The sequence below is a fragment of the Eschrichtius robustus genome, chromosome 5, assembly GCF_028021215.1.
Source record: "Eschrichtius robustus isolate mEscRob2 chromosome 5, mEscRob2.pri, whole genome shotgun sequence".
Lineage (NCBI taxonomy): Eukaryota > Metazoa > Chordata > Mammalia > Artiodactyla > Eschrichtiidae > Eschrichtius > Eschrichtius robustus.
Window position 1 is genome coordinate 139,367,818 of NC_090828.1, and position 23,002 is coordinate 139,390,819.

Genomic DNA, 23,002 nt, shown 5'->3' on the forward strand with positions numbered 1-23,002 from the left:
TCAATTTAAGAAAGTATACTATATGATTTCCATGTGACTATTATTCTAACACTTTATATACTTCCCTTTTAGCCATGGATTCTAGTTGTCAATATCTCTCACATTAATATCTGTTAAAAAAATCATAAAATATAATCCTAATGGCCTATAAAAAAAAGTAAGGGTTCCCATATCAAACAAACAGAAGAGGATAACCTATTTTAATTGGTTTGCAGAAGCCTCCAAAAGCCTTCAAAATTACGAAGTAGCTTCATTAAAATATTTATTGAAAAATGCTAATGAAAAATTAAAGACTCAAGAGGTATCTAAAAACAAAACAAGATAAAAACAGTAAGACTGATATAATTTCCTTCTTTCTTTTTTTTTTTCTTTTGGGCCGCGTTGCAAAGCTTGTGGGATCTTAGTTCCCTAACCAGGAGCAAACCCGGGCCCTCAGCAGTGAGAGCACAGAGTCCTAACCACTGGACCCCCAGGGAATTTCCAAGACTGATGTAATTTCTATTGCTCCCCTCTATCCTCTTTTATTTGAGTGCTCATCCTGGTAATCCCTGTCAGTGACCAGAGAGGAAAGTAAAATTTCATGTCCCCTCCTGTCCAAATCCAGACACACTGGTTATTGATTCTTTCTCTCCCAGGGACAAATGTTTGTCATTATCTAAGTCTTCCTTTTGGCTATTTTTGGGAGTGGCTCTAAGATCTTGTGAGGATAATATCTTCTGCACCCTCTTTAAGAACACCTCCTAAATCCAATTCAGTACAGCCAGAAATATTTACTCTTTGTTCCAGCTGAAACCTGACAAGATATTTGAAAGGATTTAATAACTCTATGATCAGAAATATGGCCAGATTGGAAGCCGATGTTCCCAGCCTGTTAGGACTTTTCTTAAGGCCTTCTCCCCTAAGCTAACTGTACCGAGAGAGGAAGAAAAATATTCCAACATAGGTGGATGGGTCTGACAGTCCTTTGATATCATTTAGGCAGCAATACAATTCTATGAGAAATTAAAAACAGCTGTCCTTGTTTTACAAGTCTAGTCTTTCCAGGATCAGAGGTGTGCTTCCAGAAACCACCAATCCTTGTTAACCAATCCTCAAACCTTCCTTATTCATCTCAAAAAGCTTTTCAATATTGGCCTTAGGAAACCAAAGTCCTTGGAGGAACCTGTATTCTTTTCCTGTGCCTTTGAGCTGTAAATATTAACTCTTATCTAGGACATTTCTTTAAAGCACAATCTTCAGAGAGGTAATTCTAATCAGGAGAATGAAAGGGGGAAAGGTCATTTGAATTTAGACAAATGAAAAATCATGTGTCTTCTCCATAAATATTAGCAGAAAAAGCTTTAGCTATCTGAACAGAAGAACTTAACTTATTCCAACTGTTCTTTTATAAATAGTGATTTTCACATCATCATACCTGTCTTGTAACTAAAATTTTAAAAAGAAGCTATGAGGTCTCTGTTTGCATTTGTATAATATGTTCCTGTTTCTATATACATGTGTGGTTGATGTGTGTTATTTCCTACCTCTGGATGATATTACTAAAATTAATTTGTAAAAGAGCTCTATTCCGTTGCCTTAAAAACAAACAAGAACTTATATAAATTAAGGGTTGGTTATTCTAAAAACTCTCAGAAATATAAACTAACCCGCATGCTTTTCAGGTTCATGTGGTCCGAGAAAATATTCAGTATTAAAGCTAGTTTAAGTTCGTTGGCTTAATTAAAACAGACATGTTTTTAGAGTTACCAACATTGACTATAATGCAGATAAACAACTTTTATTCTACCTGGGCTTACTAGTCAAATTCAGGTTATCTCTGTTGTAAAATATGTCAGCATCGATGAAATCTGCTTCCACCCAAGATGCTGAATCAAGACTTAATACTTCCCTTCTTCCCTTTCTTTCCTTTACTCTGGCATTGGCCTGGAAAGATAATGCCATCGCCCATACCTCCCAGACCACTGCTAAAGGGAGTAACCTCTGGAATTTAGAACAACTTTTTATTTCAGACTAGAAGATTCTCTTCCCATTTGTGCTAAAAACCTGACTAACCCCTTACATGGAAGTAAACACAAATGAGAGTATGCTTAGAAACCATTCCTTAATTCTTGGAGACACTGCAGATTCAGTTGCTAAGATACTGGCTGCCCAGCAAAGATCCTTATACTCTCTAACCAAAGTTGGATTATCTTTAAGCTGAGCAAGGAGATGTCTGTGCTGTGGCCTACACCACCTGCTGCACCTGGATTGACACTTCTGGGGAAGCTGAAGCTCAGTCACGTAAATCACTGAACAAGCCATTTGGCTTAAAAAGACCCTTCAATGGGGTCTTTTTTTGACTTATTTGATTTTGGTTGGTTTGGGTCATGGGGACCATAGCTCCAAATGCTTTATGAACATTGGGAATTATCCTACTTATAATAATCATAATAACCTCTCTGGTGTGTTGTGTCCTCTCAAAAGCTTTAAATGCATGTTTGTGGTCACTAGCCACCAAGCAGATGATCTCCCTCAGACTGGAACACTGAAAAAGAAATGGAAGTGACCTACTTTAAAAATGTGAACCTGAAGTCGTGACCCGTGAATACCACAGATGTTCAGAAAAAAAAAAAAAAAAAACAAAAGCAAAAATCAAGGATCAACGAAAGTTGTGAGAACCATAGAGTGGTATAATTGAGAGTGGTGCTACTGCCTTAAATTTTGATTACATATCTCAGGCAGAGATCAAAGGAGAATTGTTAAAAAAAAAAAAAAAAGCCCCAAATGGAGACACGTGTGTTAAGCCCCAGTAAGACTTAATACCTGACCTAACTGCAGTTTCAGCCTCTCCCAGGAGTGGATTTTAAACCAATCAGTCTGGAATTTCCTGGTTAGTATTAGTGAGGTAAACTCCCTAAGGTCCCTGCCTTTCCCTAAGGGAATGTAACCTTGCCTGAAACAATCTATTCTTTTACTTCTTTGTCATACCCTCTTTCTACCTATAAAAACTTTGCAATTTGTGCAGCTTCTTAGAGCACGTTTCTACTTGCTACGTGGGATGCTGTCCGATTCATGAATTATTGAATAAAGGCAAATAGATCTTCAGTTTTACTCAGTTGAATTTTGTTTTTTAACACAAGTTGCAGCAAATAGAGAACATCAATAGATAGATAGTAATTATTTTTTGAAAATGGAAGTTCTAGAGTTGAAGAGTACAGTAACTAAAATAAAAAATTCACTAGAGGGTCTCAACAGTAGGTTTGAATTGGCAGGAAAAAAGAACCAGCATACTTGAAGAGATTGATAGAGATTATGCAAACTGAAGAACATAATGAAAAAAAGAATGAAAAAAAATGAACACAGCCTCAGAGTAATAAGGAACAGTCCCCCAGCACCATTATCATTAGGTGGAAGGATTTCCTGGAGGGGGTTACCAGGCAGAGACCTCCTTTCCCAGCCAGGAGCAAGTGGAGGAGCACTATTAACTGCACCAACATATGTATAATGGGAGTAGCAGAAAGAGAAGAGAGAGAAAGAAGAAAAACAAATTCAAAGAAATAATAGTTGAAAACTTCCAAAATTTACTGAGAAACAAAAATTTACATATCTAGGAAGCACAACAAATTCTAAGTAGGATAAATGGAAAGAGACCCACAAACAGACACATCATCTTAAATATGCTGAAAGCAAAAGACAAGGAGAAAATCTTGAAAGCAGCAAGAGCAAAATGATATATAACTTACAAGGGAACCCCAGAAAGATTAACAGCTGACTTCCCTGCAGAAGCTCTGGAGGCCAGAGGTGGTGGGATAATATTAAAAGTACTGAAAGAAAAAAACAAAAAGCCTCTTAACCAAGAGTCCTATATCCAGCAAAGCTATCTTTCAAAAACAAAGGCAGAATAGACTTTCTCAGATAAACTCGGAATTTGTTGCTAGCAGACCCAACTTACAAGAAATACCTAAGTTCTTCAGATTGAAAGCAAGTGACCCCAGATGGTAATTCAAATACACATGAACAAAAATAGAGCACTAGCAAAGGTAATTATGTAATTATAAAAGATAAATTCCTGTTTTTTTTCCTTTTCTCTCTTAACTGATTTAAAAACCAATTGTATAAAATAATATGTATCTAATGTATTGTTTGGCCTACAACATATAGAAATGTAAAATATCTAGACTATATCTGCTAATACTAGCACAAAGGAGGTGGGTGGGAGCAAAGCTGTAATAGCTAGGAAAATAATGACAGATGGTAGAGTAATAATTTTAACAATGCATTGTTGGGTTTGTAACATTAATAGATGTAATATATGTATAACAGTAATACCACAAAGGGGAGAAAGGGAATAGAGCTATATAGGAATAATATTTCTATATGTTGCTGGAATTAAGCTAATATACATCTGAAGCTGATTCTAATAAGTTAAGATGTACATGATAAACAACAAGTTCTTACTATATAGGGAACTATATTCAATATATATATGATGTATACATATGTATAACTGTGTATACATATGTATAACTGTGTGTATACATATGTATAACTGAACCACTTTGCTGTACAGTAGAAATTAACACAACATTGTAAATCAACTATACTTCAATAAAATAAATTTTAAAAGATGTGCACGTTAAACCCTAGAGCAACCACTAAAAAGTACTCAAAAATATAGAAAATAAAAAGTAAAATGGCAGATGTAAATATAACTATATCAATAACAACACTAAATGTAAATGAATTAAACAATCCAATCAAAAGACAGAGTGTCAGGTGGATAAAAAGCACGATCCACCTATATGTTGTCTATAGGAGACACATTTTAGATTCAGACACAAATAACTTGAAAGTAAAAAGATGGAAAAAAGATATATCATGTAAACAGCAACCACAAGAAAGCTGGAGTGGCTCTGTTGATATCAGATAAAATAAACTTTAAAACAAAAGACACTAGGGGGTGGAGTAAGAGGACATGGAGTTTGTATCACAACGAGGGCACCTACCAGACTCTGGTGGGGGACCTTGACACCCAAGAGGATGGGAGGAATCCCCAAGCAACCGGGTAGGAAGTGGGGGTGAGTGAGGGGATAGGAGAAGTGGAGGTGGGATGGGACTGGTGCCCATGAGGGCTGGCTGGGGGAGAGGAAAGGTTCCCACACCTGGAGAGGCCCACTGACCATGAGGGTATCAACGGGGATGGGGAGAGACCCTCGGGGGTTGAGAGGATTGGAGGGGAACACAGCTAGTGTTTCCCCTGCCCACTTGGGCCCTGGGGAGCCTGCTGGGGTCCCAGGCCTGATCCTCTGTGCTCCATGGCCGCCTAAGCCCTGCCCCCAGACCCCCCAGTGCCTTATCTGGCCACATGGGTCCTAAGCCTAGACCCTGCCCCCGCCTAAACCCCTTGCCTGCCTAAGGCCTGCCCCCCAGAGCCAAGGCCTTTTCTGGACTTTTTTTTGCTATTGTGGTTCTGCTTTACCTTCTAGTTGTTCTCTGATTTATATTTTTATTTTTTCTAATATATCTGTTAGTTTTCTAATTTTATTTTATTTTTTATTCCTTGTTATTGTTCTGTTCCAATTTTTTTTTTTTTTTTTTTTTTTTTTTGCTGTGCCATGTGACTTGCAGGATCTTGGTTCACGGCCAGGGGTTGGGCCTGAGCTCCTGTGGTGTGATCACTGAGTCCGAACCACTGGACTAACAGAGAACCTCAGACCCCAGGGAATATTAATCAGTGTGAGCTCTCCCAGAGGTCCTCATCCCAGCATCAAGATCCAGCTCTACCCAACTGCCTGCAAACTCCAGTGCTGGATGCCTCAGGCCAAACACCGAGTTAGAAAGGAACACAGTCCCACCCATCAAAAAAAATGAGATGACAAAAAAATATGTCACAGATGAAGGAGCAAGGTAAAAACCTACAAGACCAAATAAATGAAGAGGAAATAGGCAACCTACCTGAAAAAGAATTCAGAGTAATGATAGTAAAGATCTGAAATCTCAGAAATAGAATGGAGGCATGGATCGAGAAAATACAAGAAATGTTTAACAATGACCTAGAAGAACTAAAGAACAAACGGAGATGAACAACACAGTAACTGAAATGAAAAATACACTAGAAGGAATCAATAGCAGAATAACTGAGGCAGAAGAACGAATAAGTGAGATGGAAGATAGAATGGTGGAAATAACTGCTGAGGAGCAGAATAAAGAAAAAAGAATGAAAAGAATTGAAGACAGTGTCAGAGACCTCTGGGACAACACTAAACGCACCAATATTCGAATTACAGGGGTCCCAGAAGAAGAAGACAAGAAAAAGAAAGGGTCTGAGAAGATATTTAAAAAGATTATAGTCAAAAACTTCCCTAACATGGGAAAGGAAATAGCCACCCAAATCCAGGAAGTGCAGAGAGTCCCATACATGATAAACCCTAGAAGAAACACACTGAGACACATATTAATCAAACTAACAAAAATTAAATTCAAAGAAAAAATATTAAAAGCAGCAAGGGAAAATCAAAAAATAACACACAAGGGAATCCCCATAAGGTTATCAGCTGATTTTTCAGTAGAAACTCTGCAGGCAAGAAGGGAGTGGCAGGATATATTTAAAGTGATGGAAGGGAAAAATCTATAACCAAGATTACTGAGGGATCTCATTCAGATTTGACAGAGAAATCAAAAGCTTTACCGACAAGCAAAAGCCAAGAGAATTCAGCACCACCAAACCAGCTTTAAAACAAATGTTAAAGGAACTTCAATAGTCGGGAAACACAAGAGAAACAAAAGACCCACAAAAACAAACCCAAAACAATTAAGAAAATGGTAATAGGAACATACATATCGATAATTACCTTAAATGTAAATGGATTAAATGCTCCAACCGTAAGACATAGACTGGCTGAATGGATACAAAAATAAGACCCGTATATGTGCTGTCTACAAGAGACCAACTTCAGACCTAGGGATACATACAGACTGAAAGTGAGGGGATGGAAGAAGATATTCCATGCAAATGGAAATTAAAAGAAAGCTGGAGTAGCAATACTCATATCAGATAAAATAGACTTTAAAATAAAGACTGTTAAAAGAGATAAGGAATGACACTACAGAACGATCAAGGGATCAATCCAAGAAGAAGATATAACAATTATAAATATTTATACACCCAACATAGGAGCACCTCAATAGATAAGGCAAATGCTAACAGCCATAATAGGAGAAATTGACAGTAACACAATAATAGTGGGGGACTTTAACACCCCACTTACACCAATGGACAGATCATCCAGACAGAAAATAAATAAGGAGACACAAGCTTTAAATGACACAACAGACCAGATAGATTTTATTGATATTTATAGAACATTCCACCTGAAAGTGGCTAAATACACTTTCTTCTCAAGTGCACATGGAACATTTGCCAGGATAGATAACACCTTGGGTCACAAATCAAGCCTCGGAAAATTTAAGAAAATTGTAATTGTATCAAGCATCTTTTCTGACCACATGCTATGAGATTAGAAATCAATTACAGGAAAAAAACTGTAAAAACCACAAACACGTGGAGGCTAAACAGGGCACTGCTAAATAACCAAGAGATCACTGAAGAAATCAAAGAGGAAAGAGGAAATTTAAAAAATACACAGAAACAAATGCCAACAAAAACATGATGACCCCAAACCTCCTGGATGCAGCAAAAAGCAGTTTTAAGAGGGAAGTTTATGGCAATTCAATCTCACCTCAAGAAACCAGAAAAATCTCAAATAAACAATCTAACCTTACACCTAAGCAAATAGAGAAAGAACAAACAAAACCTAAAATCAGTAGAAGGAAAGAAATCATAAAGATCAGAGCAGAAATAAGTCAAATAGAAATGAAGAAAACAATAGCAAAGATGAATAAAACTAAAAGTTTGTTCTTTGAGAATATAAACAAAATTGATAAACCTTTAGCCAGCATCATCAAGAAAAAAGGGAGGGGCTTCCCTGGTGGCGCAGTGGTTAAGAATCTGCCTGCCAATGCAGGGCACACGGTTTCGAGCCCTGGCCTGGGAAGATCCCACATGCTGTGGAGCAACTAAGCCCGTGCGCCACAACTACTGAGCCCACATGCCACAGCTACTGAGCCCAACGCACCACAACTACTGAGCCCAACATTCCAGGGCTTTGCGTATCTGGAGCCCATGCTCTGTAACAAGAGAAGCCACTGCAATGGGAAGCCCCTGCACTGCAGCGAAGAGTGGCCCCTGCTTGCTGCAACTAGAGAAAGCCTGTGCGCAGCAGCAAAGACTCAACGCAGCAATAAATAAATAAATAAATAAATTTATTAAAAAAAAAAAGGAAGAGGACACAAATCAATAAAATTAGAAATGGAAAGGAAGAAATTACAACTGGCACTGCAGAAATGCAAAGGATCATAAGGACTACTACAAGCAACTATATGCCAATAAAATGGACAACGTGGAAGAAATAGGCAAATTCTTGGAAAGGTACAATTTTCCAGACTGAACCAGGAAGCATTAAGAAATATAAACAGACCAACCACAAGTAATGAAATTGAAACTGTAATTAAAAATCTTCCAACAAACAAAAGTCCAGGACCAGATGGCTTCACAGGTGAATTCTATGAAACATTTAGAGAAGAGCTAACACCTATCCTTCTCAAACTCTTCCAAAATAGCAGAGGGAGGAACACTCCCAAACTCATTCTATGAGGCCACCATCACCCTGATACCAAAACCAGACAAAGATGTCACACACACACACAAAAATTACAGGCCAATATCACATAGATGTAAAAATCCTCAACAAAACACTAGCAAACAGAATCCAACAACACACTAAAAGGATCATACACAATGATCAAGTGGGATTTATCCCAGGAATGCAAGGATTCTTCAATATATGCAAATCAATCAATGTGATACACCATATTAACAAATTAAAGAATAAAAACCATATGTTCATCTCACTAGATGCAGAAAAAGCTTTTGACAAAATTCAACACCCATTTATGGTAAAAACTCTCCAGAAAGTGGGCATAGAGGGAATCTACCTCAATATAATAAAGGCCATATATGACAAACCCACAGCAAACATCATTCTCAATGGTGAAAAACTGAGGGCATTTCCTCTAAGATCAGGAACAAGACAAGGATGTCCATTCTCACCACTATTATTCAACATAGTTTTGGAAGTCCTAGCCATGGCAATCAGAGAAGAAAAAGAAGTAAAAGGATTAGAAATTGGAAAAGAGGAAATGAAACAATCACTGTTTGCAGATGACATGATACTATACATGGAAAATCCTAAAGATGCCACTAGAAAACTACTAGAGTTAATCAATCAATTTGGTAAAGTTACAGGATACAAAATTAATGCACAGGAATCTCCTGCATTCCTATACACTAACAACGAAATATCAGAAAGAGAAATTAAGGAAACAATCCCATTTACCATTGCAACAAAAAGAATAAAATACCTAGGATAAATCTACCTAAGGAGGCAAAAGATCTGTACTCAGAAAACTATAAAACACTGATGAAAGAAATCAAAGGTGACACAGACAGATGGAGAAATATACCATGTTCTTGGATTGGAAGAATCAATATTGTGAAAATGACTATACTACCCAAAGCAATCTACATATTCAATGCAATCCCTATCAAATTACCAGTGGCATTCTTTGCAGAATTAGCAGAAAAAAATCTTACAATTTGTATGGAAACACAAAAGACCCTGAATAGCCAAAGCAATCTTGAGAAGGAAAAACAGAGCTGGAGGAATCAGGCTCCCTGACTTCAGACGATACTACAAAGGTACAGTGATCAGGACAGCATGGTACTGGCACAAAAACAGAAATATGGATCGATGGAACAGGATAGAAAGCCCAGAGATAAACCCACACACCTATGGACACCTAATCTATGACAAAGGAGGCAAGACTATAAAACGGAGAAAAGAGAGCCTCTTCAATAAATGGTGCTGGGAAAACTGGACAGCTACACATTAAAGTATGAAATTAGAACACTCCCTAACACCATATACAAGAATAAACTCAAAATCGATTAATGACCTAAATGTAAAGCTAGACACCATAAAACTCTTAGAGGAAAACATAGGCAGAACACTCTTTGACATAAATTGCAGCAGGATCTTTTTTGACCCACCTCCTAGAGTAATGGGAAAAAAAAACCAAATGGGACCTAATGAAACTTAAAAGCTCTTGCACAACCAAGGAAACCATAAACAAGACAAAAAGACAACCTTCAGAGTGGGAGAATATATGCAAGTGAAGCAACTGACAAAGGATTAATCTCCAAAATATACAAACAGCTCATGCAGCTCAACACCAAGAAAACAAACAACCAAATCAAAAAATGGGTGGAAGACCTAAATAGACATTTCTCCAAAGAAGGCTTACAGATGGCCAACAAATACACGAAAAGATGCTCAACATCACTAATTATTAGAGAAATGCAAATCAAAACTACAATGAGGTATCACCTCACATTGGTCAGAATGGCCATCATCAAAAAATAAACAAACAATAAATGCTGGAGAGGGTGTGGAGAAAAGGGAACCTTCTTGCACTGTTGGTGGGAATGTAAATTGATACAGCCACTGTGGAGAACAGTATGGAGGTTCCATAAAAAATTAAAAAGAGAACTACCATATGACCCAGCAATCCCACTACTGGGCATATACCCTGAGAAAACTGTAATTCAAAAGGACACATGTACCACAATGTTCATTTAAGCACTATCTGCAATAGCCAGGAAATGGAAACAACCTAAATGTTCAATGACTGTTGAATGGATAAAGAAGATGTGGTACCTATATACAATGGAATATTATTCAGTCCTAAAAAGGAATGAAACTGGGTCATTTGTAGAGATGTGGATGGACCTACAGTCTGTCATACAGAGTGAAGTAAGTCAGGAAGAGAAAAACAAATATCATATATTAATGCATATATGTGGAATCCAGCAAAATGGTACAGATGAACCTAGTTCCAGTGCAGGAATAGAGACGCGGATGTAGAGATCGGACATGTGGATGCAGTGGGGGAAAGGGAGGGTGGAATGAGCTAGAAGATTAAATTTGACATAAATACACTACCATGTGTAAAATAGATAGCTAGTGGGAACCTGCTATAAATCACAGGAAGCTCAGCTTGGTGCTCTGTGATGACATAGATGGGTGGGATGGGGAGGTGGTGGGAGAGAGGTTTAAGAGGGAGGGGATATATGTATACATATAGCTGATTCACTTCATCATATAGCAGAAATGAACACAGCACTGTAAAGCAGTTATACTCCAATTAAAACAAATTTTAAAAAAACAAAAGACACTAGAGACAAAGAAGGACATTTTATAACAATAAAAGGGTTAATCCATCAGGAAGATATAAGTACAAATATATATCCACCTACCTAATAACAGAGCACTAAAGTACATAAAGCAAAAACTGACAGAAATGAAGGGAGAAATAGATAATTCAACAATAATAGTTGGACGTTTATGCCCAACTTTCAATAATGGATAGAGCAACTATACAGAAGATCAAGGAAATAGAATATTTGACCTACACCATAAACCATTTAGGCATAATAGTCATATATAGAACAGAGTATACTTTCCAACAATAACAGAGTATACTTCTCAAGTGTATATGGAACATTCTCCAGGCTAGACCATGTGTTAGTCCATAAAACAAACTTCACAAATTTAAAAGTATGGAAATAATACAAAATGTATTCTTTGACCACAATGGAATGAAATTAGAAATTTGAGAAGCTCACAAATATGTGGAAATTAAATAACAAACTCCTAAATAACTAATGGGTCCAAGAAGAAATCAAAAGAAAAATCGGAAAATACCTTGAAATAAATGACAATGAAGACAAAATATGCCCAAAGTTATGAAGAAAGGTAAAGCAGTGCTCAGAGGGAAATTTATAGCTGCAAATACCTGTATTAAGAAAGAAGAAAAATCTCAAATCAACAACTGGATCTGCACCTAATGACACCGGGGAAAAAAAGAGCAAAACTAAACCTAAAACAAGCACAAGGAAGGAAACAATACAGATTAGAGTAGGAGTTAGTAGAGGCACAATGGAGAACAGAAATATTCAGAAACAGAAATAGAGACTAGAGAAAAAACAGAAAATAAAAGAAACCAAATGCTGGTTCTTAGGGAAAAGCAACAGAATTGGCAGACCTTTAGGTGGTTTGACCAAGTGAAAGCAGAGGACTCATTACCAGAATCAGAAATGAAAGAAGGGGCATTACTTCTGACTTTGCAAAAATAAAAAGGATTATAAGAGAAGACTGAACAACTGTACACCAACAGTTAGATGACTTAGATAAAATGGACAAATTCCTAGAAAGATGCAAACTACCAAAACCTACTCAAGAGAAATAGACAATCTGAATAGCTCTATAACAAGTAAAGAGATTGAATCAGTAATAACAAGACTGCCTACAAAGAAAAGCCAGCACCCAATTGGCTTCACCCCTGAATTCTACCAAACATTGAAAAAGAATTAATACCAATTCTTCACAAGCTATTGAAGAAAATAGAAGATGAGGGAAGATTTCCCAAATTATTTTATGAGGCCAAAACCAGACAAAGACATTAAAAGAAAAGAAAATTACAGACCAATATCTCTTATGGATATGGATGCAAAAATCTTCAACAAAATACTAGCAAACCAAATTCAGCAAAATATAATGAGAATTACACGTCTTGACCAAGTGAAATTTATCTCAGAAATGCAAGGGTTGTTTAACATCTGAAAATCAATTAATGTAATACACCACATCAACAGAATAAAGAACAAAAGTTGCATGATTATCTCAATAGACAGGACAAGCATTTGACAAAAATCCAACACTCTCTTGTGACAAAAAAAACTTGACAAACTAGGAATATAGGAACTTTGTTTACCCAATAAAGGGCATCTATGAAAAACCCACAGCTAACATCATACTTAATGGTGAAGATGGGATGCTTTCCCCCTAAAATCAGGAAAAAAAGCAAGGATGTCCATTCTTGCCATTTTTATTCAAATGTACAGTACTGGAGGCTCTAATCAGGGCACTTAGGCAAGAGGAAGAAGTAAAACTGTCTCTACGTATAGATAACATGATCTGGTGTGTAGAAAATCCTAAGGAATCCATTAAAAAACTAGAACTAATAAATGAGTTCAGCAAGGTTGCAGGATACAAGACCAGTATACAAAAGTCAATTGTATTTCTATGCACTTTTAATGACCAGTCTGAAAATGGAATTCAGGAGACAATTTCATTCACAATGCATTAAAAATTATACAAAGCACTTAGGAATGAATTTTTCAAAGGAAGTACAAACTTGTATTCTGAAAATGACAAAATGTTGTTGAAAGAAACAAAAGAAGATCTAAATAAATGGGAAAAAAGTCCTATGTTCATAGATCAGAAAACTCAACATTGTTAAGATGACAGTGCTCTCCAAACTCATGTACAGATTCAATAAAATCCTCATCAGAATCTCAACTGATATCTTTGTAGAAATTGACAACCTGATTCTAAAAGTCATATGGAATTGCAAGGGACTCAGAATAGCTAAGACATTCCTGAAAAAAAAAGGGGAAAGTAGGAAGACTCCACTTTCTGATTTCAAACCTTACTACAAAGTAATGGTAAACAAGACAGTGTGGTACTAGTACAAGAATAGACATATATCAGTGGAATACAGTTGACAGTCCAGGAATAAATCCATACATCTATGATCAGCTTACTTTCGACAGGGGGGTCAAGACCATTCAAAGGGAAAAAGAGTCTTTTCAACAAATGTTCTGGAGTTGCAGAGGGCTTTACATGATGCTGTGTGCAGCCATCATGCTAGGGGCTCACAGAGTCATATCTGGCCCTGCTGGCTCCACTCAGAGAAGAGTGGGTGTGGTAGAGTTTATCCTGGGCACCAACTTGTGGGGCAGAGGGTGGCATGCTCCCACATCAGGCTAATTCTTGACTACTCCACCAAACGTAGAGAAGAAGTGCTGGAAAGAGGCAAATCTCTCGCTGGGACTGCTTAAAGCTCCCGCACCAAGGTGACTGAACCCATGATACACATTATAGGAAAGCTTAACTTTTCCTGCTTCAGCTATGCTTGAAGGATTTTAAGAGGAACCTGTAACAATCTCTGAAAGGATGTTGTCTCAAGTGCTACCTGACAACAAGCCATTGCTGGCGAAGAATTGATGTCTGTAAAGATAAGCAAATAGAGAAATTTCACCTATAAAAAAGTTACCAGTTAAAAGAAAAGTATATGAATTTGGAAATGAATTTATAAAACATGAACAGGAGAAAATTTTACAAAACTCCCAACTTTCTGTTTTTAATGAACTTCTAGAGGACATTGGAAATAATGTATGGAAATTAAAAACATGATCACTGAATCACAAATATTAATGAAGGCAATGAACAGCAGATGAGGTAAAACCAGGAAAGCAAAGCAGAAGATAAAACTGAGATATTCTCCCAGAACAGAGAGGAAAAGGATAAAATAATGAAAATAATGAGAGATTCTGGGGATAGAACCTGGGAATACAATCCGTAGAAAGAAACCCCAGAAGTTTGGAATAGAGCAGTTGGAGTGGAAGCAATAATTGAAGAAAAGAAAGCTTTCCTAAGCTAAATACAGAGACCCAAGCTAGCCCCTCATATTAATCTGATGAATACAGAAATTATACTATTTTTTTTAAATAAAAAGAAGTATGAGATAGACAAATGGAGGGAAGTGCCCAATTTCTCACCCCCACATGAAGGGCAGCTACAGCCAGAGCCCTGATCTTTGACTTCCAGAGTCCTCAGCATGCAGGCATGCTGAGGGACATATGACATTGAGGTTTTAAAAATCTCTTATTCTACAATAAATACATCTGCTAATTAATTCAAATGAGGCTCTGAAATAATAGGAACATATGATTATTAAGCTTGAACTTGTAAGAAGTTTCTAACTTCAAGAGCCAAAATCAACCTTGAAGATTTTTCCAGGAGAAATGCTACTCTCACCCGTTACTGTCTCTTCCATGAGCCTCTAAACTATTCCATGACTTAATGAAGAGTTTATGTTAGAACTATCTTTTCCCATGAAAGGATTCTTTCAGCAGATGTCAAACACATTTTCATGACTTTGCTTATTGTGAATTTAAGATTAAAACCATATCTGGGGAAGATTAAAATCCACTGCATGATGCAGCATAAGCACAGACATTTGCTAATGGAAAACAATCATGGCTACTGGCTAATCTGAGTAGCCAACTCCCCCAGGACCAGCACCCAGTATGCACTGAGTCAGATTCAGAGGTCAGGACTTATGTCTGTATCAGAGCTGACTCCTCAGCACAGCATATGCCACACTCTAATGATTAGGGCCCAGCCACTATTCTCCCATATCATCTTTTGCTAACCTCACCTGCTTTCTACAGGTCTTTAGCTCCAACAGGATCAAACTACAGACATCCTTGAATGCCAGCCCTGTCCCTACTCCCCAAGTCTGGAAAAGTACATGTTTGGCAGGTGTAGCTATTTTGTTTTTTCAACCCTGTCTAAGGCTTTTACTCTTCTTTATCTTTTTTAAACACCAGATTTGGCCTCTTCCTTCAGCCAGCTGGATGCCTTTAAACCATAAGGTTTCCATCTAACATAATCTGCACCTGCTCAAGACCTGAGACACAACATCTGTCCTTGCACCAGGAGCCTTGAGCATTTTCACTGTGTCCAGCCCTTCCTGGGTTAAGTCCAGGAAGGGTGGTAGCTGTGCATGAGGATGCCCCATCCTGGCCCTCACTGGGTCCCAGTTTCCTTCTGGCACAAAAATCAGCCCTTTTATGGACAAATATGTGATGTGATGCTGCTTGCCATAGTTTTGGGAAAGGGACTCAGACAGGCTGCCATAAAACTCAAGGAAGAGGCTTGTCCCCCAGAAGGGAAAACACCCAGGTTTCATCACTAGATTAGACAACTCTCTCACTGTAATTATTTCTTCTGTAAGTTATACCCTATTACAAGTTTCAAGGGATGGTCAGTAGTTCTGCTCAAAATAAATGAATGGAGCCAGGTTTAGGGATTCAGTAATGGAATCTTCCTCAAGCCAAGAATTCCCTTTATGAGAGTGCTAGGGACCTCTTCCTAATTGAAGGAGTTAAAGACAATGGTTTATTTCTCACATTCAAGCTACTTCTGTCAGACAAGTAAACACAGCTGTCAACAACATGCTCTCACATCTTGTCCTTTTTGCCAGGACACCGGAGTGTGAAGGAAAAGAGAGAGGCATGTAACTCACCAATGTCAGGTATGGCCTCTGGCCAGCCCATGCGGTTCAGTCCTGTCGGGGCGCTCTGGGAGAATGGATGGCTTCTTCTAGGGAGATTCAAAGACTCTGGAGAGGTAATGGTCATCTTCCTCCAACACTGGGAGAGGAGGAAAGAGGCAGAGAGTAAATGAAGAAAAGAGATAACATGTTGTCATTGCCACATTATAATTTTTCTAATTGCCCAGGACTTTGCCATGAGCAGAGCATGCAGCCAAAATGCACACAGCTCTGGGAGGTGCCATTCATTTCAAAATCCATGGAAAAAAGAGAAGGAAGTTTCTCTTGTTGTCAGGAGTCTGCAACCTGTATGGTCATATGTGGCAACCATGGCAGAACAGGTTGTCATTCAACAATGTGAAATGAGGACTGACAGTAGGTCTCCAAACCCCCAAATTACACCAGCTGGTCAGCCACACAGCCTGACATTTCTCCAAAAGGAAGGCTTTGTTTTAGCTATATTCTTGCAGGGGTGCTTAATTAAAATGCAACCCATGAAGTCCCTGACACCTCATAATCATAAGACAGACTTTACCCTTCAGACAGTGTTGCATGAGGTCTTGGGAGGGCAAGGATATTGTCCCTTTCTTTATCATTCCATTATCCAGAAATAAACTTGGCCCCTCCAGATTCTGTCTACTTTATAAAGTTATCAAATTTACTTAAAATTTTTGGTATGTATTCAAATAAATGTTCCATATTCTTTTCCACTCAAATTAAGTAAACAGTGCTTAGAAAATTATTTTAGTGATTAATGGAAATGTAAATATACAAACAAGGATTAAGATGGGAGTATTATACCCCACTCCATCTCTTCCATTTGAATGCAACTAAAAACCTTGGGCAGATGTATAAATCAGTTACCTAAGGGCTCTGAAATAAATGGTAGCAGGTGGGTTGGAGAAGGAAGCCAGTATTTGAAGTTACACCAATCCTATGGTGAGTTACATTTTTTGTGGTCCCTATAGCATCCTCTGGCCTGAACTCAATAGCAGCTTAAAACTGGGTGTGGACCAAAAGTAATCCAAAAAGCTTTCTCTGGTCTGAAGAGAGGGGAAAGGGACCCCAAGGGTATGAGCAAATTGGGGAAATCCTCTATGTTGTCGTTTGGTTCCACCCTAGACTCCCAGGAAATCCCATTATAGTATGGCAGTGATGGCCAGGCAGGCATCTAAAACTCTGAGGGAGGGGGAGAATCCCTATTTCTTTTTTCCTGTCTCTGTCCTCCTGCCCCTTGGCTCCAGAGGCAGACATAGTTGCAGGAAGTATATGCCAGAGTGGGAAAATGAAAGCATAGCTTTCTAGTAAAAAGTCCACGAAGAGGGGGACTCCTGGAAGCCAAGAAGTGTCTGGAAGAATGCAGAAAGGAAAGAGATCAAGAAAATGACACCATAACGTTGTTTATGACCCCTGGACTTACCCCCAAACTGTGCTTGGGTGGATCTGACCCTAAACAGAATACTAAAGTCTTTGAGAACCAAATTATGGAGTAGACCATTTTACAGGTCTCAGACTGGACACTGGGTGATCCACATTATCCAAGTAGCACTGAAAACACCTTGAAAACATGAACTGACATAAGAAACATAGCCCCCGAAGGCCAGTAAGAACTTGTACCCTAAACTGGATCAGCTGCCTGATAAAACTTAACTATTATTCTCCACAGAAACTAAATAAGGCTCATAACGTAATATTCAAAATGTCCAAGATATAACCCAAAATTATTTGATATACAGAGAACTATTAAAATCTCCATAACTTATAAGGGAAAGACAACAGATCCCAGCACCAAGATGATACAGTGCTGGAATTATAGAAGATTTTAAAGAAGCTCATATAACTGTGCTCTAAGAAGTAAGTGTGAACACTCTCGAAATGAATGGAAAATAACAGCAGGGAAATAGATGCAAAATAGAATAGAATGGAAACATTAGAACTGAAAAATATAGCTACAATTGAAATTTTACATGGATGGCTCTTGAGGGCATTATGCTAAGTGAAATAAGTCAGACAAGAAAGAGAAAGACTGTATGATCTTACTTGTATGTGAAATCTTAAAAAAGAAAAGCCAAGCTAATAGAGACAGAGATCAGATTGGTACTTGCCAAAGGCAGGGAGTAGGGGGTAGGCAAAATGGGTGAAGGCAGCCAAAAGACACAAACTTCCAGTTATAAAATAAGTCATGGGGATGTAAGGTACAGCAGGGCAACTATAGTTAATAATACTGCATTGCATAACAGAAATAAAGGGAGGAATTGACAATAATACAATAGTATTAGGGGACTTTAACATACCACTTACATCAATGGACAGATTATCAAACAGAAAACCAATAAGGAAACAGTGACATTAAACGACACATTAGACCAGCTGGACTTAATAGATACCTACAGGACATTCCATCCAAAACCAGAATACACATTCTTTTCACATGCACATGGAATGTTCTCGAATAGATCATATGCTAGTCCACCAAACAAGTCTCAACACATTTAAGAGGATAGAAAATATACCAAGTATCTTTTCAGATCACAATGGTATGAAACTAGAAATCTATTACAGGAAGAAAAATGGAAATAAACACAAACACGTAGAGACTAAACAGCATGCTACTAAAAACCCAATGAGTCAACCAAGAAATCAAAGAGGAAATCAGAAAATACCCCAAGACAGGGCCTTCCCTGGTAGTCCAGTGGTTAAGACTTTGCCTTCCAATGCAGGGGGTGCTGGTTCTATACCTAGCCAGGGAGCTAAGATCCCACATGACTTGCAGCCATAAAAACCAAAACATAATGCATAAGCAATATTGTAAGAAACAATAAAGACTTTAGAACTGGTCCACATCAAAAAAAAAAAAACAACAAACAAACAGAAAAAGAAAAAGAAAATACCCTGAGACAAATGAAAATAAAAACACAACTTTCCAAAATCTATGGGATGCAGCAAAAGCAGTTCTAAGAGGGAAGTTTATAGTGATACAGGCCTACCTCAAGATATAAGAAAAATCTCAAATAAACAACCTAACCCACCATCTAAAGGAATTAGAAGAATAAGAACAAACAAAACCCAAAGTCAGCAGAAGAACAGAAATAATAAAGATCAGAGTAGATATAAACAAAATAGAGACCCCCCCCCAAAAAAAACACACAACAGAAAAGACCAATGAAATCAAGAGCTGTTTTTTTAAAAGATAAAGAAAATTGACAAGCCTTTAGCCAGGCTTATTAGGAAAAAAAGAGAGAGGACCCAAACAAAATTAGAAATGAAAGAGGACAATTTACAATGGTATCACAGAAATACAAACAATCATAAGAGAATACTGTGAACAATTACATACCAACAAACTGGGCAACCTAGAAGAAATGGATAAATTCCTAGAAACATATAATCTTCCAAGACTGAATCAGGAAGAAACAGATAATCTGAACAGACTGGTTACTAGTATTGAAATTGAATTGGTAATCAAAAAACTCCCAACAAACAAAAGTCCAAAACCAGATGGCTTCACAGGGGAATTCTACCAAACATTTAAAGAAGACTGAATACCTATCCTCAAACTATTCCAAAAAATTGAAGAGGAGAAAACACTCCCAAACTCATTCTATGAGGCCAGCATTACCCTGATACCAAAACCAGACAAAGACATTACAAAAAATGGAAATTGCAGGCCAGTTTCTCTGATGAATATAAATGCAAAAATCCTCAACAAAATATTAGCAAACCAAATTCAAAAATACATTAAAAAGGATCATAAACCATGATCAAGTGGGTTTTTATCCCAGGGAGGCAAGGATGGTCCAACATCTGCAAATCAATCTATGTGATACACCACATTAACAAAATGAAGGATAAGGGGATTGATCAAGATGGCAGAGTAGGAGGACATGGAACTCATCTACCCCCATGAACACATCAAAAATACATCTACATGTGGAACAATTACCACTGAAAACTAACTGGAAATTGGCAGAAAGACTCCTGTACAACCAAGGCTATAAGAATGAACAAAATGAAGGATAAAAGTCACATGATCTCTCAATAGATGCAGAAAAAGCATTTGACAAAATTCAGTATCCATTCACAATAAAAACTCTTATCAAAGTTGGTATAGAGGGAAATTTCTCAAGATAATAAAGGCCATTTATGACAAACCCACCTAATATCATACTCAACGGGGAAAACTGGAAAGCTTTTCTTACTAGATCACGAAGAAGACAAGGATGCCCACTCTCACCACTTCTATTTAACACAGTATTGGAAGTCCTAGCCATAGCAGTCAGTCAAGAAAAAAAGGCATCCAAATTGGACAGGAAGAAGTAAAACTATCATATTTGCAGATGACATGATACTATATATAGAAAACCTTAAAGTCTTCACCAAAAAACTTTTAGAATAAATGAATTCAATAAAGTTGTAGGATATAAGATTAATATACAGAAATCTGTTGCTTTTCTATTCACTAATAATTAACTATGAAAAAGAGAAGCAAGAAAACAATCCCATTTACAATCGCATCAAAAAGAATAAAATGCATAAGAATAAATTTAACCAAGGAGAAGAAAGACATATACTTTGAAAACTGTAAGACATTGATAAAAGAAACTGGAGATGATACAAATAAATGCAAAGGCATCCTATATTCACGAATTGGAAGAAGTAATATTGTTAAAATATCTGTACTACCCAAAGCAGTCTACAGATTTAATGCAATGCCTATCAAAATACCCATGACATTTTTCACAGAACAAGAACAAATAAATAATCCTAAAATTTGTATGGAACCACAGAAGATCCCGAATAGCCAAAGCAATCTTGAGAAAAAAGAACAAAGCTGGAGGTGTCATGCTCTCTGACTTCGTGCTACACTACAAAGCTACAGTAATCAAAGCAGCATGGTATTGGCACAAAAGCAGATACATGGATCAAAGAAACATCATAGAGAGCCCAGAAATAAACCTAGGCAATATGGTCAATTAATCTACGACAAAGGAGTTAAGAATATACAATGGGGAAAAAGTCTCTTCAATAAGTAGTGCTGGGAAAATTGGACAACTACGTGTAAAAGAATGAGATTAGAACATTTCATCACACCATTAAAAAAAAAAACCCTCAGAATGGATTAAAGACCTAAATGTAAGATCAGAAAGTATAAAACTCCTAGAAGAAAACATAGGCAGTATACTATTTGACATAGACCTTAGCAATATTTTTTTGGATTTGTCTCCTTAGGCAAGGGAAACAAAAGCAAAAATAAACAAATGGGACCTAATCAAACTTAAAAGCTTTTGCACAGTGAAGGAAACCATCAATAAAATGAAAAGGCAACCTACTGAATGGGAAAAGATATTTGCAAATAATGTCTGATAAGCAGTTAATATCCAAAATATATAAACAGCTCATACAACTCTATACCAAAAAAACCTAAACAACCCAATTAAAAAAAGGGCAGAGGACCTGAACAGGCATTTTCCCAAAGACGACATACAGACAGCCAGCAGGCACATGAAAATACAACATCAACTAATTGTCAGGGAGTGTAATTCAAAACCACAATGACCTCCTACAATGTTGGTGAGAATGTAAATTGGTGCAGCCACTATAGAGAACAGTATGGAGGTTCCTTAAAAAACTAAAATTAGAGCTACCATATGATCCAGCAATCCCACTCCTGGGCATATATTCAGAGAAAACCATAATATGAAAGGATACATGCACCCCAATGTTCAATGCAGCACTATTTACAATATCCAGGACATGGAAGCAACCTAAATGTCCATCAAAGGAGGAATAGATAAAGAAGATGTGGTACATATCTACAATGGAATATTACTCAGCCATAAAAAAGAACGAAATAATGCCATTTGCAGCAACATGGATGGACCTAGGGATTGTCATACTGATTGAAGTAAGTCAGACAGAGAAAGACAAATATCATATGATATCCCTTATATGTGGAATCTAAAGAAATGGTGCAAATGAACCCATTTACAAAACAGAAGTTGAGTCACAGATGTAGAAAACAAACTTGTGGTTACCAGGGGGGAATAGGGGGAGAGGGATAAATTGGGAGATTGGGACTGACATATACACACTACTATATATAGAATAGATAACTAATAAGAACCTACTGAATAGCACAGGGAACTCTATTCAATATTCTGTAATGAACAATATGAGAAAAGAATCTAAATAAGTGGATATATGTGTATGTATAACTGACTCACATTGCTGTACAGCAGAAACTAACACAACATTGTAAATCAACTATACTCCAATAAAAAATTAATTAAAAAACACAAAATGAGATATCCCCTCAGACCTGTCAGAATGGCTGTCGTCAAAAAGACAACAAATAACAAATGTTGGTGAGGATGTGGAGAGGCAACCCTAGTGCACTGTTGGTGGCAATGTAAATTGGTACAGCCATTATGGAAAACAATATAGAAGTTCCTTAAAAAATTAAAAATAAAACTACCATATGATCCAGCAGCTCCACTCCTGGGTATATATCCAAAGGAAACAAAAACAACAATTGAAAAAGATATATGCACCCCAATGTTCATTGCAGTATTGTCCAAAATTGGTAAGGTATGGAAGCATCCTGAGTGTCTATCAACAGATGAACAGATAAAGAAGATGTGGCATATACATACATTGGAATATC

The 23,002-nt window shown here is 37.3% G+C and overlaps 1 protein-coding gene across 1 annotated transcript in view; it reads right to left on the reverse strand.

Moving 5' to 3' along the window:
* Positions 1-23,002, reverse strand: part of ARHGEF4 (Rho guanine nucleotide exchange factor 4) — a 125,202-nt gene that overhangs the window by 96,758 nt on the left and 5,442 nt on the right. Inside the window, 1 exon segment of the mRNA XM_068545337.1 lies at positions 16,312-16,438. Within this exon segment, the coding sequence (XP_068401438.1) occupies positions 16,312-16,438 (127 nt within the window).